The following is a 25,964-nucleotide window of genomic DNA, read 5'->3' as shown; positions in this document are numbered from 1 at the left end:
ACACACCCTCTCACTGACCCTAATAACACACACACCCTCTCACTGACCCTAATAACACACACCCCCTCTCACTGACCCTAATAACACACAACCCCTCTCACTGACCCTAATAACACACACCCCCTCTCACTGACCCTGATAACACACACCCCCTCTCACTGACCCTGATAACACACACCCCCTCTCACTGACCCTGATAACACACACACCCTCTCACTGACCCTGATAACACACACCCCCTCTCACTGACCCTAATAACACACACCCCCTCTCACTGACCCTGATAACACACACCCTCTCACTGACCCTAATAACACACACCCCCTCTCACTGACCCTGATAACACACACCCTCTCACTGACCCTAATAACACACACCCCCTCTCACTGACCCTAATAACACACACACCCTCTCACTGACCCTGATAACACACACCCTCTCACTGACCCTAATAACACACACACCCCGTCTCACTGACCCTAATAACACACAACCCCTCTCACTGACCCTAATAACACACACCCTCTCACTGACCCTAATAACACACACCCCCTCTCACTGACCCTAATAACACACACACCCTCTCACTGACCCTGATAACACACACCCTCTCACTGACCCTAATAACACACACACCCCGTCTCACTGACCCTAATAACACACAACCCCTCTCACTGACCCTAATAACACACACCCCCTCTCACTGACCCTAATAACACGCACCCCCTCTCACTGACCCTAATATCACGCACCTCCTCTCACTGACCCTAATAACACGCACCTCCTCTCACTGACCCTAATAACACACACACCCCCTCACTGACCCTAATAACACACACACCCCCTCACTGACCCTAATAACACACACCCCCTCACTGACCCTAATAACACACACCCCCTCTCACTGACCCTAATAACACACACCCCCTCACTGACCCTAATAACACACACCCCCTCACTGACCCTAATAACACACACACCCCCTCACTGACCCTAATAACACACACCCCCTCTCACTGACCCTAATAACACACACCCCCTCTCACTGACCCTAATAACACACACACCCCCTCACTGACCCTAATATCACACACACCCTCTCACTGACCCTGATAACACACACACCCCCTCACTGACCCTGATAACACACACACCCCCTCACTGACCCTAATAACACACACCCTCTCACTGACCCTGATAACACACACACCCCCTCTCACTGACCCTGATAACACACACACACCCTCACTGACCCTGATAACACACACCCTCTCACTGACCCTAATAACACACACCCCCTCTCACTGACCCTAATAACACACACCCCCTCTCACTGACCCTAATAACACACCCCCTCTCACTGACCCTAATAACACACACACCCCTCTCACTGACCCTAATAACACACCCCCTCTCACTGACCCTAATAACACACACACCCCCTCACTGACCCTAATAACACACACCCCCTCTCACTGACCCTAACAACACACACCCCCTCTCACTGACCCTAACAACACACACCCCCTCTCACTGACCCTAACAACACACACCCCCTCTCACTGACCCTAACAACACACACACCCCCTCTCACTGACCCTAACACACACACACCCCCTCTCACTGACCCTAATAACACACACACCCCCTCTCACTGACCCTAATAACACACACACCCCCTCTCACTGACCCTAATAACACACACACACCCTCTCACTGACCCTAATAACACACACACACCCTCTCACTGACCCTATTCACACACACACCCTCTCACTGACCCTATTAACACACACACCCTCTCACTGACCCTATTAACACACACATACCATTTATCCCTTTGAGCATGTTCTGCCATTGAATGAGATCAAGGCTGAAATGCGACCTAACTCCAGATACCCGCCTTTGCCTCATATTCCTTCATATCTTAGATTTTTGTTAACCAATCAATCTCAGATTTAGCAGTACCAATTGATCCAGCATCAATTGTCATTTGTCAAAGAGAGCTCCAAACTTCTACTACCCTGTGTATGTAGATGTATTTCCTAATTTCACCACTGAAAACTCTGTTTCTAACTTTCAAATTATGTCCCTCCAGTTTTAGACTCCAAAATCACTGGTCTCTCTATCAATCCTATCTGTTCCTCTTATTATCTTGAAAACTTTGATCAAAGCTCCCCATAACCTTTTAAATTCCAGGAAATGCAACCCTAGTTTGTGTAAGTTCGCCTAATAATTTAACCCTGGAGTCTGGCATCATTCTGGTAAGTCTACAACGCACTCTTTCAAGGCAATATATCCTTCCCAAGCTGTGGGGTTCCAGAGCTGTATTCAAGGTGTGACCTAAGCAGGGCTTTGTATAGCTGTAGCATAACTTCAAACCCCTTGTATTATGGTCCAGTATTCCATTAGCCTTTTGTGATTATTTCCTGTAATTATTCATGATCTTTTAATGATCTATGTACCTGGACCCCCAAATCTTTTTGGACCTCCACTGTTTCTTGCTGTTCGCCATTTACAAAGTACTCTATTCTATCTTCTTCTATCCCAAGTGGATGACCTCACTGGAGCAGAAATTTCCTCCAATTGGATATCGAGAAGACAGAAGCATTGTCTTCCATCCCTGCTCCAAACCCTGTTCCCTTGCTACTGACTCCACCCCTCTCCCCATTAACTGTCTGAGGCTGAACCAAACTGTTCGCAACCTTGGTATCATATTTGACCTTGAGATGAGGTTCCAACCACATATCTGTACCATCACTAAGGCTCCCCATTTCCACCTACGTAATATCAACCGACTCTGCTCCTGCCTCAACTCATCTGCTGCAGAAACTCTCATTTATGCTTTTGTTACCTTTAGACTTGATAATCCAAATGAACTCGGGCTGGCCTCCCACATTCTATCCTCCGCAAACTTGAGGTCATCCAAAATTCTGTTGTCCATGTCCTTACTCACACCAAAGCAGAGGCCTGCTTTAGATCGGAAAAAAGAACCCGACCGAACCACAGCGATTCCGAGCCCGACCCGGCCCGAGTCCCTCCGATTTTCCCCAAGCCCGACCCGACCCGAACCCGCTACTACTCGACCCGACCCGACCATCCCTTTACTTACCTTCCCGACAGCGAACCTGCAAGAAGCTGCAGCGCATGCGCGATGACGTCATAGTGACGTCACTTGCTCACCGCGCAGACTCAGTTTTGTCCCAGAATCCCAGCTCAGGTAAGTTTTTTATTTTTAATACTTACCAGCAGAGCACTTACCGTGTGTGTCCGGCCCGACCCAACCTGGACTCGGCCTGAACCGACCCGACCTGAGCCCGAAAGCCGGCTCCGGAAGATGGGCCGGGCCCGACCCGACCCGAACCCGACACATGTAGTTGGGTCCCGTCGTGTTTGCGTTGGGTAGCAGGCCTCTGCACCAAAGTCCTGTTCACCCATCATCCTTGTGCTCACTGACTAACATTAGTTCCTGGTCAAGCAACACCTCAATTTTTAAAATTCCCAATCTAGTTTTCAAATCCTTACATGGCCTCACCCCTTCCAATCTCTGGAATCTCCAGCCCCACAACTCTCCAAGATATCTGTGCTGGTCTAATTCTAGCCTCTTGAGCATCCCTGATTTTAATTTCTCCACCATTGGTGGCCATGCCTTCAGCTTCCTCGGCCCTAAGCTCTTCAATTCCTTCCCTAAATCTCTCCATCTTCCTTTAGGATGCTCCTTTAAACCTACCTCCTTGACCAAGCTTTCAACCATCTGACCTAATATCACCTTATATGGCTTGTTGTCAAATTTAGCTTTTGTAAAGTGCCATGGGATGTTTCATTACATTAAAAGGTGCTATACAAATACAAATTGTTGTTATTTGCCTATATTGAAATCTATTTGCCGTTGGTATGCCCATTCACTTAGTCCATTAAGATCTCTGTAATATTATGCTTCCATCTGCACTGCTTACAATGCCGCTTATCTATGTGGCATTAGCCAACTTGGATAAATGACTTTCTATCCATCATCTAAATCGTTAATAAATACGATAAATAGTTGAGACCCCATCACAAATCCTTGTGGGACACCACTAATCACATCCTGCCAATTAGCATACTTACCCATTATCCCTACTCTCTGTCGCCTGCCACTCAGTCAATTTCCTAACCAGGTCAACAATTTGACTTCCATTCCATGAGCTTCAACTTCAGCTAACAGTCTCTTGTGTGGAACTTTATTGAATTTCTTCTGGAAGTCCACAAAAGTAGACACCCCTCTGTCCACTCCTTCAGTCGCCTCTTCAAAAAATGTAACCAGGTGAATCAGACGCAACCTACCCTTTGCAAATCCATGCTGGCTCTCTCTGATCAGCTGAAAATTTCAAAGTCTTCAGTTACTCTATGCTTAATTAGAGACTCTAGTAGTTTTCTGACAACATACGTTAGGCTAAATGGTCTATAATTCACTGGTTTCCCTCTCTTGCCTTTCTTAAAGAGTGGATTGACTGTATAATTTTCCAAACTAAAAGGAATGATTCCTGAATCGAGAGTACTTTAAAAGATTTGAGTTAGGCCATCTGCAATGTTCTCACCATTTTTAAAAGCCTGAGATGGAAACCATCTGGTCCTGGGGATTTGTCACTCTTTAGTGTCATTATTTTCTTCATTATTGTTATTTTGCTTCTGTTAATTTTGATGAGTCCCTATTCCTGGCTCAGTATTGGTTTCCTTATGATGTCCAGCATGCTAACCGCTTCCTCCACTGTAAATACCGATACAAAGATATTATTCAACAGGTCCACCATTTCATAACGGTGATATTATCAGTGAAAGTAATCAGTTTTCAAGGGATCCACACTGCTCCTTACCACCCACTTTTTCCTAATATAATTGAAAAGCATTTTCGTGGTGATTTTTATATCTGTTGCAAGTTTCTTCTCATACTTCCTTTATGTAGCTCTTACCACCTTTTGCTGTTCTTTGTATCTCTTCCATTTTCCAGGAATGTGTTATTTTTTGCATTGTTGCATGCTTTCCCTTTATTTGATATTGCCTCTTACCTCTTTAGTCGTCCATGTTTTTTTATTGACAAGTGAAGTTCTTGCCACTCAGGGTGCTATATCACATTGAACAGTCTTACATAAATCTGAAATCTTCGTAACTGTTTCACATTTCTCCCTTTTCAACACTATGTTGAACTCGATCATATTGTGATCATTATTAGATAAATGTTCACTTATTGTTATGTTGTGAACTAAATCTGGCACATTACTCATTATAAATTTAATATGGCCTGTCACCTTATTAGTTCTAGGATATATTGGTCTGCATTTAACGTGGCTGTCGACGGCGGGTATGGTGGCGTAGGGGGATGGAGAATCGCAACGCAACCGTCTGCCCGGTAATCGGGTGTCATGACGTCAGTTGCAGATTTTGTCAATGGCGGGAAATCATAATGGCGGCATAATGACCGCAACATGATGGGAACCTATTTTAATTTTCTGAAATGCCAATTTACATTCAATAATATAATTAAAAGCAATTTAATGATCGGTGAGCGATTCTGTGAACAGCAGGCGGCACTCGTGCCTCCGGATTCACAACCAGTAAAACCTGTCGGCAATGGGACGAGAGGCCATATCGTCATAAAGGGTAGGCAGCCTTGAAGTTACTGCGGGTCTGGGCCATCTCCCTCCTATTTTGGGCCCTCTTGTCCTGAAAGAGGAAGGATGGAGATAGTAGAGAATGGCGGAGAGATCAACATGACAGTGGGCCCCTCGTCCCCTACTGGGGGATCTGATGTGTCTAATGCTGACACATGCTGTCAGGGGAGTTAATGGGGGTGAGCCAAGAAGGCAGGTGGCTTGTGGCCGAGAGGCAGCCAGGCATCTATCAGGGTGAGAAGAAACCCTAGCCACTCAGCCAATGCCATTGCAGCGCTACCCTCCCCATGTTGCGCATCATCCCGCGTAGTCACATGCAATCCTCAAAAAGGCGATCGGTATGGAGCACTCACCTTGGTAGAACGCAGGAGGTTGTTGACCCTCTTCCTGCACTAGACCCAGTTGCATTGGGTGACCCCACGGCTGCTGACCTCCTTTGCAATCTCCACCCAGGCTTGCTTGGTCAGACGGGAGGAGCTGTTCTTGACATTACTGGGGAAGAGAACCTCCCGCCTTCCCCTTACAGCCTGGAGGAGAATCTGCAGGGAGGCATCACTGAACTGTGGGCCCACCCTGTGTCTTGCCTTGGCCATCATCTTTTGCTCTCCTCTGTGGGTGGGTGGTACAGGAACCAGTCAGGCAGAGTTTTAGGTTGCACAAAGCTGCAAATGACTCCAAAACAGGAGTGAATGCAGGGGTGGCAGGCTTTTAAATATAACACCAGCACCTGCTCGGGAGTCATCTGAGGCCATAATGACCAACACGACTCCCGACACATGATTGGGGGAGACCCATGCCACCCCTATGCAAAATGGCCCCCCGCTGTGTAATTGTGGTGGGGCAGCCGCCCATGTGTTGACCGGGAACACCACCCTTTTCCAAGCCCGCCACAATTAAATTCAGCCTATTCTTGCACTCAAGAAATTCAGTACCTTTCTGACATGTGCTAATCTGCTTTTCCCAATCTATATGAATAGTAAAATCCCCCATTAAAACCAATCTGCCTTTCCTGCATGCTTGTCTAATCTCTGCATTTATAAATTCTACCACTTCACATCTGTTACCAGGGAGCCTGTACACAACTCCCACTACATTCTTAAGTCCTGTCCCTGGTGCTCTCTGACCCTACTAACACACATACCTTCTTACTGGCTCTCACTGACCATCACTGACTCCTCTGACTGACCCCTTAGGATGTCACTGTACAGCCCTGATATCACAAGTGTCTCCAGGTGTAGCATGCCAGCTGTTTTATTAGCTTCTGATCTGTTACACAAGCAACAAGCTCTTCTTAACCTACCTTAACCAGAGAATGATCAGCAACAGGTCGGACTCTCGCCCTCTGATATTAACTCCTTCCTTACCTGTCTTGGACTGTGGGCTATGAGGTTCAATGAAACTGTGGGGGTGGGGTTTGGAGATAGATACAGCTAGCACCTTCAAATGTCTTCAGAGTGCTGTTAGCAATCGTTACATAGTTGCCATGGAGATATTAAGGCATTATGCTGAATACCAGTTGAGTTACGGCAATGAGAAATTTTAAAGCAAATGAAGCACCAGGGTGTCATGCTACCACCTTCTTTTTGTCCCTGTTTCCATGGCGCCACCTTGGAAACACAGATCGCTCTCTCTATTCTTCCCTCACAATGTGCCTGAACCCCAGTCCCAAAAGGGCTCCTTCTACTGCATTTGGAACATTTTCTTTTCAAATCGCAGTGAATTATGAAGTGTAGTAATGGTTATTATGTCAGCAATACAGTAATATCCCACAAAGAGTTAATCTGAAGAGCTTTGGGCAGGGGAACTTCCTTGTTCTGCTTCATCTGAACAGGCAGATGTAGCCTTGGTTTAATGTCTGATCTGAAGGGCACCACCTTCAACAACACACTGCTCTATCAAGACTGCATTGCAGTGGTGGCCTAGATTAGATGCCCAAGTCCTGGGACCGAGGCCTTGATCTCATGACCTTCTGTTAGCAATACAAGTCAACCAGACATCAGTAGTATTGGTTTATGCTGCTTTTTGGGATAATTTCTGGGTTTGAATCCACGCTGACTGGACCTGGATACCAATTGGCGCAAACTCATTCATATGGGTTGGTCTGGTCCAGATTTGAAGACAGTACCAGTAGTGAAAGGTCAGTGCCCAATGACAATTCAGTTTAGACAGTTTGATCTCTCTCTACCCAGAAAGCGATAATCTCTTAATCCTCTAATTACAAAGGGAAGCACTTAACATCCATTTGCCGGTCAGTGGAATCCAGATAACGGGTGGTCAGCATTTCAGACGCATGTCAGGCAGAAATACAGAAATCCAAAGATATTTAAAGAACCAAAAACATCCCTGAAACAAGCTGCAGATCTTTGTACTCATTGCTCAGAATTCACTAGCTGTGGAGAACCTAGAACGATCCTCTCATTATACATTCCACATTCCCACAAAGAAATCATTCGGAGAATTTTGTGCTCAACAAGGAGAGATGTCCGGACCCACAGGGTCCCATCAAACATTCCCAAGGCAGTAACAGCATGGGTTAGATACAGAGTAAAGCTCCCTGTATACTGTCCCCATCAAACACTCCCAGGGTAGGTACAGCACGGGATTGGCTGGGCAATTTGTGAAGCACTTCCTGTCTGCAATCAGGGGGAGCAGCTGCACCTGTGTTGCTGCAACTGGAGTGGAGAGTGGAGTAACTGGAGAGGACACAGCAGAGTGGAGAGAGCTGCATTTACAACTTAACTGTGGAACTGTGCCACTTTTTCAAGGACGAAGAAGACCTGCAAGTCATTTTGGAGAGGTGGGTGTTGGAGCACCGGAGAACTGTTTGGACTGTTGGGGGAGGGAGGAGGCACCGGAAGATCCAGGGATGGGGCTGCCAAATTCTATAAGGAGCACCTGTACTTGCTCTTGTGTTTACCTTCGATCCTGCACAAAGGGGCTCCCTCCCCACCCCCAACTGTGTGACTCGGGACGGCTGGAGCCGCCCGGGTGAAGAAAATCCTTATACGACAGTAGGAAAGGGAGAGAACCAAGCGGCTCCAGCCAACCCGGGCGAAGAACCCTCCCGTAACTGGAAGACTGAACTGTAGACTCTGCAGCAAGGTGCTCCAACCAACAATAGAACAGTAACATCCTCACAGTTCTTCTCTCCCTTCCATCACTTGGCCACCTATCCTCTCCACTCCTTATCCTTTTCAGCCCTATCCTCCTCTACTCCCATCTCCCCACCCATCATATTGCTTGTGTTTAAAAGTAAACTGTTGTGTGCTTTGTTTCTTGGGGTTGGGCGTGGCTCTGCAACCCCATGGCAAGCCCCTCTTCGCCAGTGGTGGGGCCTTCACACACATATGCTGCTGCGGCTGCTGCAGCTGTACCTGTTTCCCCGTCACCATTTGCACTGATAACATCGAAGCATGGGGTCAAGAGCTACGTCCACCCAAACATGTCAATAGAGGTATGCGTGAAGGCAATGGCCGAGATTGTCGGCCCTTCGGCCACTGTTGCTGCCTCAAAAATGTATGGGAAGGCGTTGTTTTTCCTGAAGACCGAGCAGGTGGTGTCCCTGGCTCTGAACAAGGGGCTCACCGTGGGCGGGACCTTTCTGCCAGTGGACCGCCTGGAGGCCACTGCGCAAAGGGTCATTCTGTCGAATGTCCCGCCCTTCATTCCTGGTGAGCTCCTCCTTCCCCACCTGCAGCATCTGGGGGAGGTAAAGACAGGGCTCACCCCAGTCCCGCTTGGTCTTTGGGAGAATAGCCTGCAGCATGTATACTCCTTCCGCCGCCAGTTATTTATGCAGCCGGCGCGGGAGGAGGTCACAGACGGCCACTTCAATGTGGAGTTCCAGGGGGCGGCCTAGCGCGTCTTCTGGACCTTGGCCGGGGCGCGGTGCCATGTCTGCAAGGGGGTGAGGCATGTTCGTAAGAACTGCCCCAACCTCTCGGCTACCAACTCCACCTCAGCAGCCCAGGGTGGCGCCGCTGCACCTCCTCCCACTGTCCCTACACCTCCACCAGACACCGTTCAGTTGGTTCCGGAGGCTGTGATTTTCAGGGTGGGGAATGCCCATCCAGGTGGAAGGAAGGCACGGAGGAAAAATAAACATCAAGAGGCGTGTCTCCTGAACACATTGACACAACCCAAGCCTGAGCTCAGCCCAAGGCCCGACCTCGGGGAGCCCACTTGCCCCAGGGCTGGGCTCAGGCCCAGGGTGACTGAAAAAAAAGGACAGTGCAGAGGCGGAGGCCTCTGATGGCATGGAGGTCTCTGAGCCTCCGCGCCCAACTGGGAAAAAGAGGAGAAAGCACCCCTCCACAGAGATAACACAGGGCCCTGAGGTGCAGGGCCCATCTGTTGGAGGGGAGCTGTCTCCTGGTTCAGGTCCCCAGGTTTCCCCCGCCACCACCATCATCAAGGCTGCAAAGTCTGGGCAGGAGCTCCCTACCCCTTAGGACGGAGGGGAGCAGGAGGCCCCTCCCTATACATGAGGCCCCTCCTGAAGGAGTAAGTGGAGCCCTGCTTGTGGTGGGGGAGCCTGGGGATGCCTCCCATTCTGCCACTGCCACTGGGTCGGATGCTCTGAGTGGAGGGGAGGGCGAGGCCCCAAACGGTCGGCCCTCCCAGCCAAAATCCACCAACCAGGAGACACCTGACCCAGTTATAATTGAAAAGGTTGCCCCAACTGCTGGGTCTGGGAGCACTGGCGGGGCAGGAGATGGCCTCCTCTCTTCGCCTCCAGTCCCGGCTCCAGCTGGATTTCCAGAGTCGGACACTTCCATCTCCCCTGGACCACTCATTGGCCTGGGGACGGAGGGGGAGGGGGTTCCTGAACCGCTGGTACCCACAGGCTCCAGTTCCATTCTAGAACCCAGAGAGGACTCCTCCGCCATCGATCCTGGGGGTGGGATCATGACGGAGGCGGGACCAGCTGGGGCGGCCGGGACGTCTGCCCCACAGTGTGTGGTGGGTGTGTCGGCCGCTGGCACGGAGGACGATCTTGATTCCATCGCCAGTGAGGTGGTGGAGTCCCTCGTGCCTCTCACCGAGTCTCCTCTCATTCCCAGGGCGGAACTCTGGGATTTCCTTGTGGCTTGCAGGAGTTGTCACAATAAAGTTCAGCTGGCCCTCGGCCATTGGTCGAATCATGCGCTGATCATCCAGTCCGTCTGTGCCGCCCTCAAGAAAGCGGGCAAGGGTGCGGGCGTGAAACTGGTTGAGAGGTGCTGATTTAATGCGTTCCTCAATGGGTTGCTAGGGGAGTGCAAGGCTAGGTGCCCTTCCGCCTCCTCCTCCTCACAGTGAGGTGTTGGTGACGGTTTTTAAGTACCTTTGACATGAAGATAACCATAGCCAGCCTCAACATCAATGGCAGCAGAGGGTCTCACCACAGATTTCACAATCTCTCAGTCCTCAGGGAAGGGAGATATGCGGTGAGCTTTCTGCAGGAAACCCACACCGTTCCGGGAGACAAAGCCACGTGGCTCCTGGAGTGGCAAGGTGGGGTCTACATGAGTCACCTCACTCCTATTTCAAGTGGGGTGGCTATCTTGTTGGCCCTGACCTTTGAGCCGGAGATCTTGGGGGTCAAGGAGCTTGTGCCGGGCTGCTTGCTCCGCCTCGCCGTTCGCCTGGATAGCGTGCCACTCCACCTTGTGAACGTGTACGTGCCCAGGCCCGGTGTGTTGCAAGCGCGCTTCTTTGAAGAAGCTTCCGCTCTCTTGAGCTCCATTGATAGCGGCGAGTGCATCATCCTCGGGGGGGGGGGGGGGGGGGGGATTTTAACTGTACCCTCGGGTGGGGGATCGCTCCGGTCCCCAGCGCGGCCAAGCGTCGGTGGAGAAGTTGAGGAGACTGATCAGCTCCCTCAACTTGGTGGACGTCTGGCGGAATCTCCATCCCGACTCCAGCGCCTTCACATGGAGGTCGAGAGGAGGAGGGTCCCAAATTGACCACCTCTACGTTTCGCAGGCGTACGTCTCCCGATGCTCAGCAGCCTCCATGCGGCTGGTGCCATGCTCGGACCACCACCTGGTGTGGGCGGAGTTCACTCCGCTCCGCACGTGGGCGGGGTGTGCGTACTGGCACTTTAACAACCGGCTGCTGGAGGACGAGCGATTCCGGAACTCATTCCGTCGGTTCTGGGGCTTCCCCTCCTTGAGGCTATGGCGGGATGTGGACAAGACTCACATCCGTGTCTTCTGTCAGGAGTATGCGAAGGGGTCGACCAAGAGACAGGGAGCCGAGATCGGGTGCCTAGAGAGGGAGGTGCTCGACTTGGAGTCCCGCCTTGGTCATGCCGTCGTGGACCCGGCCCTGTGGCAGGCGTACAAAGAGAAGAAGGGCGCGCTGAGGGACCTGCAGCTCATAGGGTCCCGAGGCACGTACGTGAGGTCGCGGATCCAGGTCCTGGAAGATTTGGTCCGCGCCTCACCCTTCGTCTACTCGCTGGAAAAATGGCGGGGGGTCCGTAAGCAGCTTGTTGAGCTGCTGGCCAACGACGGATCCCTCATCACGGACCCGGAGGGAATGGGCCTCCTGGTCTGTACTTATTACAGTGCGTTGTTCTCTCCGGATCTGACCAGCGAGGATGCGCGCAGAGTTTTGTGGGAGGACCTGCCGCAGGTCAGCCCAGAGGGCGTCGAATGATTGGAGGCTCTGCTCATGTTGGCGGAGCTAACCGGCGCTCCACCAGCTCTCGAGGGGCAGATCCCCGGGGCTGGACGGGCTGACCGTGGAGTTCCTCAGGGCGTTCTGGGACATCCTGGGGGATGATTACGCGCGGGTCCTGGGGGAAAGCCTGGCGACCGGGGAGATGCCCCTCTTGTGGCGCAGGGCGGTCATCATCCTGCTGCCGAAGAGGGGCGATCTCCACCTGCTTAAAAACTGGCGTCCAGTCTCCCACCTCAGCACGGATTACCAGATCTTTGCCCGGGCTATGTCTGCCTGCCAGGGCTCCGTGCTGGCCCACATGATCCACCCTGACCAGTCCTACACGGTCCCGGGCCGGTCCGGTCCATCCAGGACAACATCCACCTGGTCCGGGACCTGATCCATCTTTCCCAGAGGACTGGTCTGTCGGTCGCCTTTCTCTCCCTTGAAAAGGAGAAGGCATTCGACGGGGGGATCACAAATACCTTTTTGGGACTCTGCGAGCTTTCGGACTTGGGCCGCATTTTGTGATCCGGGTCCGACTTTTATATGCCGCCGCAGAGTTAAAGTTAACGGGTCCTTGACGGCATCCCTTCGCTTTGGGAGAGGAGTGCGTCAGGGATGCCCCATGTCCGGCCAATTGTATACCATCTGCGTGTAGCCGTTCCTGTGCCTGCCTTACAGGAGATTGGCGGGATTGGCTCTGCGTGAGCCGGTCATGCAGGTCATCCTCTCGGCTTATGTTGATGACGTGCTCCTCGCGGTCACAGATCCTATTGACTTGCAGAGGATGCACAACTGCCAGCAGACCTTTTCTGCCCTGTCCTCCGCAAGGATCAACTGGGAGAAATGTTCTGGTCTCTTGGTGGGTCAGTGGCGGGTGGACTCCCTGCTGGAGGATTTGACACCTTTTGCGTGGAGCACCACGCACCTCCTCTATCTGGGAGTTCACTTTAGCCCTGCTGAAGAAGCCTGGCTGGCAAACTGGCAGGAGTTGGAGGCAAAAGTCACCACTCGGCTGGGGCGTTAGACAGGACTGCTCAGAGTGCTTTCCTACAGGGGCCGAGCACTGGTCATAAACCAACTGGTGGCCTCGATGCTGTGGTACCGATTGGTCACTTTGGCCCCGCCCCCTGCATTTGCTACCGAGATCCAGAAGAAGCTTGTCGATTTTTTTCTGGGGCAAGAGGAAACACTGGATCTCTGCCGCGGTCCTGAGTTTCCCGATCGAGGAGGGCAGCCAGTCGCTGGTGTGCACCTGCACCCAGGCTGCAAGTTACTGCCTTCGGACCCTGCAGAGATACCTGTACGTCGAGCGTCCTCCCAGATGGTGTGCGCTGGCGACGTATTTTTTCCGCCAGTGTCACTGCCTTCAAGACGACACGCAGCTCCTGGCGGAGTCCGTTAGCCACACCTCTCTGAGGGAGTTGCCTGTCTTTTACCAGGATCTATTCCGAGTCTGGAACATGGTCGCCTCCAGTCAGGGTGCTCCCCCACCGGCGGAGGAGAGCACCTCGGCTGTCCAGGCGGCCGACTCCAGGGACGGACCGTCTGGCGGAGGAGCAGCCGAAGCCCCCGGGACGCCCCTCACTGTGGGTGGCGAGGAGGCTCGGGAGTGCAGAGTGCTCCCGGCCGAGCTGACTCCCGCTCGACCGGAACTGCTCAGCGGACCCAGGCTCCGAAACCCTCCTCGGGAGCCGGTCCCGCACAACCCGAGCCGCCTCTCGGAAATGCCCTCCGTGCCATTCCAATCGGCGCGGAGGGGTTTCCTGTACGGGCTGCTCCTGCACATTCTCCACTTCCTCGCCCTCATCAGCCGGCGGTCCGCGTTGCCATCTGGCAGCGAGGGGAAACCCCGATGGAGGTCTCTCTACATGGGAGTCCTCCCCCTTTACATCGGGAGCTGGGGTGGAGGGTGCTGCACAAGGCAGTCCTGTGCAATAGACTTTTAAGTAGGTTCACAGACTCGCAGGCCGCCTGTACTTTCTGCGGCCTGCACGAGTCAGTGTTCCACGTACATACGGAGTGTGCGAGATTGCAGCCCCTCTTTGAGTATTTGAAGGGGCTGCTCCTCAAGTTTTGGCTGCACTTCAGTCCCACGCTCCTGATCTTTGGGCACCCAGTGCAGAGGGGCGTGGGCGGGGCCTGGCCAAGGTGGCAATTCACAGGTCCAGGCTGTCGGGGGGTTCGTCCTCCCTGATTGCCTGCCCCTCTTCCGCGGTTACGTTCGCGCCTGGGTGTCCCTGGAGAAGGAGCATGCGGTGTCCGCCAGTATGCTTGAGGCCTTCCGCGACCAGTGGGCACCGCAGGGACTGGAGTTCATCGTTGACGTCGAGAATGACATTTTAATTTGTTTTTTGTTTATTTATTTGATTTTAATTAAGTTATTTTAAAAATATGTATATAAAAGGGGCCTGAGGAATAAAGGCCCTCTCAGCATAAAATACATAAAAGGGACCTCTGGTATAAAGGCCACCTTCTCTCAACATAAAATATATAAAAGGGACCTCGGGTATAAAGGCCACCTTCTCTCAACATAAAATATATAAAAGGGACCTCGGGTATAAAGGCCACCTTCTCTCAACATAAAATATATAAAAGGGACCTCGGGTATAAAGGCCACCTTCTCTCAACATAAAATATATAAAAGGGACCTCGGGTATAAAGGCCACCTTCTCTCAACATAAAATATATAAAAGGGACCTCGGGTATAAAGGCCACCTTCTCTCAACATAAAATATATAAAAGGGACCTCGGGTATAAAGGCCACCTTCTCTCAACATAAAATATATAAAAGGGACCTCGGGTATAAAGGCCACCTTAAAAAAAAAGAAAAAAAAACAGGCTAGGTGAGAAGTAAAGCTCCAAAAAAAAAAGTCAGATACAGTGTAAAGCTCCTTCTACACTGTTCCATCTAACACTGCCAGAGCAGATACAGGGTGAAGTTCAATAAACATCAAAGTCAAGCTGAAGAGGAGCAGCCACTTCTGTACCTGTACGACGCTGTTCTGCATCCAATTTTAGCCATCCTGAGGCTTATTTGATTGTGATTGTCAATTAATGCCAAATGATACCGAGCCCACACCACCCTTCCACTTGATGAACCTCACATTCAGCAGAGAGAGGATGTGTTCACCCACTCTGTGCTGTATGTGACCTCAGGTCCCAGAATTTAGGGGTACTGGCTGACCCAAAGTACCTGGTCTGCTGATGTTTCTCTTACAAAAAGACTCTCTGGAGCTCTGTGCTGTCATTGGAAAGGAAGTGATTTATTTCCTGGTTGCACCCATGGTTTTCCAGCAGTAGAAGGATGGCTCCTCCTTCACTACCAGACACACATCCTGATGAAGTAATGTTCCAGTCTCTCTCTTATTCCCCATTCCCCCAACCCTGCCCCATATCTCACTGTGATCGTCAAGAAGTTGTGAAGACTCATCGAGCATTGCTTCATCATATCTCTCTCACAAACATCGCAGTGTGCTTGAGATACACAATATTACTTTGCTGTAGGGTGCTGATGTTATAGGGAACCACAGCAGCCATTTTATGCACAGCTAGATCCTGCAAACAGTAAAATGACAGGGTAATCTGTCATGTTGGTTGAAGGTGGAATCTGTTCTGATTGGAAGGTCATCTGACGTGCAAGCTTTTGGATAACGCCAAGATATATGCGAGAATCAAGACTATTGATGATGCTAGACTATCTCAGGCAGGTCTCGTGTGGAGGGGACTGGGCCCCTATGTGGTAAACGATGCAGTATTGTGCACGCAACAGGGTGAATGCTGAACAGACACTCAATGGGGAAAAGAACCAATGTCATCTTGTGCATAGATCTCTCAAGGTTCATGAGCAACAGCTAACACAAAAGTGTAATAGGGCACTGCAGGGTGGACTAGTGCTTTCCCTCGGGAATCCTTATTGAATCGATATTCCTGTCTGACAGAAAAGCTGCCCAAGAGTTATCGCTTACCTTAGGCTCTTGGCCACAGAGGGAATTCTCCCAGCTGGAGTTCGGCTGGCACCAATAGTACTGTCAACAGGGACCCCGAGCTCATGGATCAGGCTGACAGCAATTAACTCCATGCAAGTAGGCACCTTGTCTTGTGAAAATCACCTTCCGCAGTGCAGAGACCGAACTCACTTCAGATCAACAAGACGTCCCTGCTCCCCTCTACTCAGAATGTCCACCTATTGTGCTCTGCCAGCTACAACTCTGTCACAAAAGTATAGACTTCCAGTACTGACCCTCTCGGTGCCTGCTGCTTGACTCTTGACTGTAAAATCACCCAGCACAGGAGGGAAAACAAGTCAGGATGTGACACCAATCAGTGAGGGAGGAAACACCTTGCTAAGGCATGCACTGCTTCCCAATCTCTGCAACACAGGATGGAGACATGTGAAGACACAGGAAGTTGGTGGGGACCCAGAGTGGAATACCTAGCAGCTGCCGGCTCCGAGATAACAATGCTTTGTTTATTGGTTCCCCAGACTCCATACATTGCGCAAGCAATTTCAGCTCCCATGCTTTGCATGCAAAGAAACTGGCTCTGAGGCAACACGGGTCAAATCCCCTCGTGTGCTGGGATCAGTCAGGGTTCCTCAGAGATGGGGATTAACCCTTTCACTCCCAATACACTGACAAGGCTTTTGTTTGGAAGTCCAGGAGAGAGATAAAATACTGTGGAAAGTAGCCACAGGAAGGAGCTGAGGAAAGGAAGCAGCACGATGTCAGAAACTGAGAGACCAGCTGCACTTCTCAAACATGTGTTTTTTCCTTTCCTCAGTTCAGAATTTCCCACTTTCTGCGCCGTGCCAATTTCCATTAGACACAATAATAAAAGCAAAATACTGCGGATGCTGAAAATCTGAAACAAAAGCAAGAAATGCTGGAATCACTCAACTGGTCTGGCAGCATCTGTGGAAAGAGAAGCAGAGTTAACGTTTCGGGTCAGTGACCAGAAACGTTAACTCTGCTTCTCTTTCCACAGATGCTGCCAGACCTGCTGAGTGATTCCAGCATTTCTTGTTTTTGTTCCATTAGACACAATGTTCCCCAACCTCATCAATAGTCTGCTAACCCATACAGCCCTGCGCAGACTGTAGTATTCCAGACCCCCTACAGCCCTGCTCAGACTGTAGTAACCCTGACCCCTAGATCCCTGCTCAGACTGTAGTATTCCTGACCACCTACAGCCCTGCTCAAACTGTAGTAACCCTGACCCCTAGATCCCTGCTCAGACTGTAGTATTCCTGACCCCCTACTGCTCTGCTCAGACTGTAGTATCCCTGACCCCCGACACCCCTTCTCAGACTGTAGTATCCCTGACTCCCTACACTCCTTCTCAGACTGTGGTGTCCCTGACCCCTAGACCCTTGCTCAGACTGTAGTATTCCTGACCCCCTACTGCTCTGCTCAGACTGTAGTATCCCAGACCCCCTACACCCTTTCTCAGATGTAGTATCCCTGACTCCCTACACCCCTTCTCAGACTGTGGTGTCCCTGACCCCCTAGATCACTGCTCAAACTGTAGTAACCCTGACCCGGGCTCAGACTGTGGTATCCCTGACCCCAACCCCTCAGCACTGCTCAGACTGTAGTACCCCAGACCCCCATACAACCCTGTTCAATCTGTAGTATCCCTGACCCCCTAGAACCCTGCTGAGACTGTAGTATCCCTGACGCTCTAGATGTCTGCTCAGACTGTAGTATTCCTGACACCCTACAGCCCTGCTCAGACTGTAGTAACCCTGACCCCTAGATCCCTGCTCAGACTGTAGTATTCCTTTCCCCTAGATCCCTGCTCAGACTGTAGTATTCCTGACCCCCTACTGCTCTGCTCAGACTGTAGTATCCCTGACTCCCAACAGCCCTTCTCAGACTGTGGTGTCCCTGACCCCTAGATCCTTGCTCAGACTGTAGTATTCCTGACCCCCTACTGCTCTGCTCAGACTGTAGTATCCCAGACCCCCTACACCCTTTCTCAGATGTAGTATCCCTGACCCCCTACACCCCTTCTCAGACTGTGGTGTCCCTGACCCCCTAGATCACTGCTCAAACTGTAGTAACCCTGACCCGGGCTCAGACTGTGGTATCCCTGACCCCAACCCCTCAGCCCTGCTCAGACTGTAGTACCCCAGACCCCCATACAACCCTGTTCAATCTGTAGTATCCCTGAGCCCCTAGAACCCTGCTGAGACTGTAGTATCCCTGATGCCCTAGATGCCTGCTCAGACTGTAGTATTCCTGACACCCTACAGCCCTGCTCAGACTGTAGTAACCCTGACCCCTAGATCCCTGCTCAGGCTGTAGTATTCCTTTCCCATAAATCCCTGCTCAGACTGTAGTATTCCTGACCACCTACAGCCCTGCTCAAACTGTAGTAACCCTGACCCCTAGATCCCTGCTCAGACTGTAGTATTCCTGACCCCCTACACCCCTTCTCAGACTGTGGTGTCCCTGACCCCCTAGATCACTGCTCAAACTGTAGTAACCCTGACCCGGGCTCAGACTGTGGTATCCCTGACCCCAACCACTCAGCCCTGCTCAGACTGTAGTACCTGAGACCCCCATACAACCCTGTTCAATCTGTAGTATCCCTGACCCCCTAGAACCCTGCTGAGACTGTAGTATCCCTGACGCCCTAGATTCCTGCTCAGACTGTAGTAACCCTGACCCCCTAGATTCCTGCTCAGACTGTAGCATCCCTGACCCCCTAGATTCCTGCTCAGAATGTTGTATCGCTGACCCCCAGATCCCTGCTCAGACTGTAGTAACCCTGAGCCCCGAGATTCCTGCTCAGACTGTAGTAACCCTGACCCCCGAGATTCCTGCTCAGACTATAGCATCCCTGACCCCCTAGATTCCTGCTCAGATTGTAGCATCCCTGACCCCTAGATATTTCCTCAGACTGTAGCATCCCTGACCCCCTAGATTCCTGCTCAGACTGTAGCATCCCTGACCCCCCAGATTTCTCCTCAGACTGGGGTATCCCTGACCCCCTAGATCCCTGCTCAGACTGTAGAATCCCTGACCCCCAAGATTCCTGCTCAGACTGTAGCATCCCTGACCCCCTAGATTCCTGCTCAGACTGTAGCATCCCTGACCCCCTAGATTCCTGCTCAGACTGTAGCATCCCTGACCCCCTAGATTCCTGCTCAGACTGTAGAATCCCTGAGCCCCTAGATTTCTCCTCAGACTGGGGTATCCCTGACCCCTTAGATTCCTGCTCAGACTGTAGCACCCCTGACCCCCTAGATTCCTGCTCAGACTGTAGCATTCCTGACCCCCTAGATTTCTCCTCAGACTGTAGCTTCCCAGACCCCCTAGACTCCTGCTCAGACAGTATCATCCCTGACCCCCTAGATTTCTCCTCAGACTGGGGTATCCCTGACCCCCGAGATCCCTGTTCAGACTGTAGCATCCCGGACCCCCTAGATTCCTGCTCAGACTGTAGCATCCCTGACCCCCGAGATCCCTGCTCAGACTGTAGCATCCCTGACCCCCTAGATTTCTCCACAGACTGGGGTATCCCTGACCCCCAAGATTCCTGCTCAGACTGTAGCATCCCGACCCCCTAGATTTCTGCTGAGTCTGTAGTATCCCTGACCCCCTAGATTCCTGCACAGACTGTAGCATCCCTGACCCCCTAGATTTCTCCTCAGACTGTAGTATCCCTGACCCCCTAGATCCCTGCTCAGACTGTAGTATCCCTGACCCCCTAGATCCCTGCTAAGACTGTAGTATCCCTGACCCCCTAGATTTCTGCTAAGTCTGTAGTATCCCTGACCCCCCAGATTTCTGCAGACTCGGTAGTATCATGAACCCCTAGATTTCTGCAGAGTCTGTGGTATCCCTGACCCCCCAGATTTCCGCAGAGTCTGTAGTATCCCTGACCCCTTGGATTTCTGCAGAGTCAGCAGTATCCCTGACCCCCCAGATTTCTGCAGTCTGTAGTATCCTTGACCCTATAGATTTCTGCAGAGTCTGTAGTATCCCTGACCCCCTAGATTTCTGCAGTCTGTAGTATCCCTGACCCGCTAGATTTCTGCAGAGTCTGTAGTATCCCTGACCCCCTAGATTTCTCCAGTCTGTAGTATCCTTGACCCTATAGATTTCTGCAGAGTCTGTAGTATCCCTGACCCCCTAGATTTCTGCAGTCTGTAGTATCCCTGACCCCCTAGATTTCTGCAGAGTCTGTAGTATCCCTGACCCCCTAGATTTCTGCAGTCTGTAGTATCCTTGACCCTATAGATTTCTGCAGAGTCTGTAGTATCCCTGACCCCCTAGATTTCTGCAGTCTGTAGTATCCCTGACCCCCTAGATTTCTGCAGAGTCTGTAGTATCCCTGACCCCCAGATTTCTCCACAGACTGGGGTATCCCTGACCCCCAAGATTCCTGCTCAGACTGTAGCATCCCGACCCCCTAGATTTCTGCTGAGTCTGTAGTATCCCTGACCCCCTAGATTCCTGCACAGACTGTAGCATCCCTGACCCCCGGGATTTCTCCTCAGACTGTAGTATCCCTGACCCCCTAGATCCCTGCTCAGACTGTAGTATCCCTGACCCCCTAGATCCCTGCTAAGACTGTAGTATCCCTGACCCCCTAGATTTCTGCTAAGTCTGTAGTATCCCTGACCCCCCAGATTTCTGCAGACTCTGTAGTATCATGAACCCCTAGATTTCTGCAGAGTCTGTGGTATCCCTGACCCCCCAGATTTCCGCAGAGTCTGTAGTATCCTTGACCCCTTGGATTTCTGCAGAGTCTGCAGTATCCCTGACCCCCCAGATTTCTGCAGTCTGTAGTATCCCTGACCCCCCAGATTTCTGCAGAGTCTGTAGTATCCCTGACCCCTTAGATTTCTGCAGTCTGTAGTATCCCTGACCCCCTAGATTTCTGCAGTCTGTAGTATCCTTGACCCTATAGATTTCTGCAGAGTCTGTAGTATCCCTGACCCCCTAGATTTCTGCAGTCTGTAGTATCCCTGACCCCCTAGATTTCTGCAGAGTCTGTAGTATCCCTGACCCCCTAGATTTCTGCAGTCTGTAGTATCCTTGACCCTATAGATTTCTGCAGAGTCTGTAGTATCCCTGATCCCCTAGATTTCTGCAGTCTGTAGTATCCCTGAACCCCTAGATTTCTGCAGAGTCTGTAGTATCCCTGACCCCCAGGTTTCCGCAGAGTCTGTAGTATCCCTGACCCCCTAGATTTCTGCAGAGTCTGCAGTATCCCTGACCCCCCAGATTTCTGCAGTCTGTAGTATCCTTGACCCTATAGATTTCTGCAGAGTCTGTAGTATCCCTGACCCCCGAGATTTCTGCAGAGTCTGTAGTATCATGAACCCCGAGATTTCTGCAGTCTGTAGTATCCTTGACCCTATAGATTTCTGCAGAGTCTGTAGTATCCCTGACCCCTTAGATTTCTGCAGTCTGTAGTATCCCTGACCCCCCAGATTTCTGCAGAGTCTGTAGTATCCCTGACCCCTTAGATTTCTGCAGTCTGTAGTATCCCTGACCCCCTAGATTTCTGCAGTCTGTAGTATCCTTGACCCTATAGATTTCTGCACAGTCTGTAGTATCCCTGGCCCCCTAGATTTCTGCAGAGTCTGTAGTATCCCTGACCCCCTAGATTTCTCCAGTCTGTAGTATCCTTGACCCTATAGATTTCTGCAGAGTCTGTAGTATCCCTGACCCCCGAGATTTCTGCAGTCTGTAGTATCCCTGACCCCCTAGATTTCTGCAGTCTGTAGTATCCCTGACCCCTTAGATTTCTGCAGTCTGTAGTATCCCTGACCCCCTAGATTTCTGCAGTCTGTAGTATCCTTGACCCTATAGATTTCTGCACAGTCTGTAGTATCCCTGGCCCCCTAGATTTCTGCAGAGTCTGTAGTATCCCTGACCCCCTAGATTTCTGCAGAGTCTGTAGTATCCCTGACCCTATAGATTTCTGCAGAGTCTGTAGTATCCCTGACCCCCTAGATTTCTGCAGTCTGTAGTATCCTTGACCCTATAGATTTCTGCAGAGTCTGTAGTATCCCTGACCCCCCAGATTTCTGCAGTCTGTAGTATCCCTGACCCCCTAGATTTCTGCAGAGTCTGTAGTATCCCTGACCCCCTCGATTTCTGCAGAGTCTGTAGTATCCCTGACCCCCTAGATTTCTGCAGATTCTGTAGTATCCCTGACCCCATAGATTTCTGCAGAGTCTGTAGTATCCCTGACCCCCTAGATTTCTGCAGTCTGTAGTATCCCTGACCCTATAGATTTCTGCAGAGTCTGTAGTATCCCTGACCCTATAGATTTTTGCAGAGTCTGTAGTATCCCTGACCCCCCAGATTTCTGCAGTCTGTAGTATCCCTGACCCTATAGATTTCTGCAGAGTCTGTAGTATCCCTGACCCCCCAGATTTCTGCAGAGTCTGTAGTATCCCTGACCCCCTAGATTTCTGCAGTCTGTAGTATCCCTGACCCTATAGATTTCTGCAGAGTCTGTAGTATCATTGACCCCCTAGATTTCTGAAGAGTCTGTAGTGTCCCTGACCTTATAGATTTCTGCAGTCTGTAGTATCCCTGACCCCCTAGATTTCTGCAGAGTCTGCAGTATCATTGACCCCCTAGATTTCTGCAGAGTCTGTAGTACCACTGACCCTATAGATTTCTGCAGAGTCTGTAGGATCATTGACCCCCTAGATTTTTGAAGAGTCTGTCGTATCCCTGACCCCCCAGATTTCTGCAGTCTGTAGTATCCCTGGCCTTATAGATTTCTGCAGAGTCAGTAGTATCATTGACCCCCTAGATTTCTGAAGAGTCTGTAGTGTCCCTGACCTTATAGATTTCTGCAGAGTCTGTAGTATCCCTGACCCCCTTGATTTCTGCAGAGTCTGTAGTATCCCTGACCCCCTAGATTTCTGCAGAGTCTGTAGTATCCCTGACCCCCTAGATTTCTGCAGAGTCTGTAGTATCCCTGACCCCCTTGATTTCTGCAGAGTCTGTAGTATCCCTGACCCCCTTGATTTCTGCAGAGTCTGTAGTATCCCTGACCCCCTAGATTTCTGCAGAGTCTGTAGTATCCCTGACCCTATAGATTTCTGCAGAGTCCGTAGTATCCCTGACCCTCTCGATTTCTGCAGTCTGTAGTATCCCTGACCCTATAGATTTCTGCAGAGTCTGTAGTATCCCTGACCCCCTAGATTTCTGCAGAGTCTGTAGTATCCCTGACCCCCTTGATTTCTGCAGAGTCTGTAGTATCCCTGACCCCCTTGATTTCTGCAGAGTCTGTAGTATCCCTGACCCCCTAGATTTCTGCAGAGTCTGTAGTATCCCTGACCCTATAGATTTCTGCAGAGTCCGTAGTATCCCTGACCCTCTCGATTTCTGCAGTCTGTAGTATCCCTGACCCTATAGATTTCTGCAGAGTCCGTAGTATCCCTGACCCTCTCGATTTCTGCAGTCTGTAGTATCCCTGACCCTATAGATTTCTGCAGAGTCCGTAGTATCCCTGACCCTCTCGATTTCTGCAGTCTGTAGTATCCCTGACCCTATAGATTTCTGCAGAGTCCGTAGTATCCCTGACCCTCTCGATTTCTGCAGTCTGTAGTATCCCTGACCCTATAGATTTCTGCAGAGTCTGTAGTATCCCTGACCCTCTCAATTTCTGCAGTCTGTAGTATCCCTGACCCCATAGATTTCTGCAGAGTCTGTAGTATCATTGACCCCCTAGATTTCTGCAGAGTCTGTAGTACCACTGACCCTATAGATTTCTGCAGAGTCTGTAGTATCCCTGACCCCCTAGATTTCTGCAGAGTCTGTAGTATCCCTGACCCCCTAGATTTCTGCAAAGTCTGTGATTTTCCTGACCCCCTAGAATTCTGCAGAGTCTGTAGTATCCCTGACCCCCCAGTTTTCTGCAGAGTCTGTAGTATCCCTGACCCTATAGATTTCTGCAGTCTGTAGTATCCCTGACCCCCTAGATTTCTGCAGAGTCTGTAGTATCCCTGACCCCCTAGATTTCTGCAGTCTGTAGTATCCCTGACCTCCTAGATTTCTGCAGTCTGTAGTATCCCTGACCCCCTAGATTTCTGCAGTCTGTAGTATCCCTGACCCCTTGATTTCTGCAGTCTGTAGTATCCCTGGCCCCCTAGATTTCTGCAGAGTCTGTAGGATCATTGACCCCCTAGATTTCTGCAGTCTGTAGTATCCCTGACCTCCTAGATTTCTGCAGTCTGTAGTATCCCTGACCCCCTAGATTTCTGCAGTCTGTAGTATCCCTGACCCCCTAGATTTCTGCAGAGTCTGTAGTATCCCTGACCCCCTTGATTTCTGCAGTCTGTAGTATCCCTGACCCCCTAGATTTCTGCAGTCTGTAGTATCCCTGACCCTATAGATTTCTGCAGAGTCTGGAGTTTCCCTGACCTCCTAAGATTTCTGCAGAGACTGTAGTATCCCTGACCCCCTAGATTTCTGCAGAGTCTGTAGTATCCCTGACCCTATAGATTTCTGCAGAGTCTGTAGTTTCCCTGACCCTATAGATTTCTGCAGAGTCTGTAGTTTCCCTTGCCCTATAGATTTCTGCAGAGTCTGTAGTATCCCTGACCCTATAGATTTCTGCAGAGTCTGTAGTATCCCTGACCCCCTAGATTTCTGCAGAGTCTGTAGTATCCCTGACCCCCTAGATTTCTGCAGAGTCTGCAGTATCCCTGACCCCCCAGATTTCTGCAGTCTGTAGTATCCCTGACCCCCTAGATTTCTGCAGAGTCTGTAGTATCCCTGACCCCCTAGATTTCTGAAGAGTCTGTAGTATCCCTGATCCCCTAGATTTCTGCAGAGTCTGTAGTATCCCTGACCCCCTAGATTTCTGCAGTCTGTAGTATCCCTAATCCCCTAGATTTCTGCAGAGTCTGTAGTATCCCTGACCCCCGAGATTTCTGCAGTCTGTACTATCCCTGACATCCTAGATTTCTGCAGAGTCTGTAGTATCCCTGATCCCCGAGATTTCTGCAACGTCTGTAGTATCCCTGACCCCCGAGATTTCTGCAGTCTGTAGTATCCCTGACCCTATAGATTTCTGCAGAGTCTGTAGTATCCCTGACCCTATAGATTTCTGCAGAGTCTGTAGTTTCCCTGACCCCCGAGATTTCTGCAGTCTGTAGTATCCCTGACCCTATAGATTTCTGCAGAGTCTGTAGTATCCCTGACCCTATAGATTTCTGCAGAGTCTGTAGTTTCCCTGACCTCCTAGATTTCTGCAGAGTCTGTAGTTTCCCTGACCTCCTAGATTTCTGCAGAGTCTGTAGTATCCCTGACCCCCTAGATTTCTGCAGTCTGTAGTATCCCTGACCCTATAGATTTCTGCAGAGTCTGTAGTATCCCTGACCCTATAGATTTCTGCAGAGTCTGTAGTTTCCCTGACCCCCTAGATTTCTGCAGAGTCTGTAGTATCCCTGACCCTATAGATTTCTGCAGAGTCTGTAGTTTCCCTGACCCTATAGATTTCTACAGAGTCTGTAGTTTCCCTGACCCTATAGATTTCTGCAGAGTCTGTAGTATCCCTGACCCTATAGATTTCTGCAGAGTCTGTAGTATCCCTGATCCCCTAGATTTCTGCAGAGTCTGTAGTATCCCTGACCCCCCAGATTTCTGTAGTCTGTAGTATCCCTGACCCCCTAGATTTCTG

General features: G+C 50.7%; 1 protein-coding gene across 2 annotated transcripts in view; it reads right to left on the bottom strand.

Moving 5' to 3' along the window:
* shank3a (SH3 and multiple ankyrin repeat domains 3a) overlaps positions 1-16,515 on the bottom strand; it is a 1,286,992-nt gene extending 1,270,477 nt beyond the window's left edge. The window contains exon 1 of one of the 2 annotated variants that reach the window (XM_068059355.1): positions 16,268-16,515. In XM_068059355.1, the coding sequence (XP_067915456.1) occupies positions 16,268-16,380 (113 nt within the window). In that variant the 5' untranslated portion in view covers positions 16,381-16,515. The remainder of the gene's footprint in view (positions 1-16,267) is intronic. The other variant, XM_068059357.1, reaches the window with a different exon arrangement.
* Positions 16,516-25,964: the final 9,449 nt, after the last annotated feature.

This window comes from Heterodontus francisci, chromosome 27 (assembly GCF_036365525.1).
Source record: "Heterodontus francisci isolate sHetFra1 chromosome 27, sHetFra1.hap1, whole genome shotgun sequence".
Taxonomy (NCBI): domain Eukaryota; kingdom Metazoa; phylum Chordata; class Chondrichthyes; order Heterodontiformes; family Heterodontidae; genus Heterodontus; species Heterodontus francisci.
This window is presented reverse-complemented; position numbering and strand designations above follow the sequence as displayed.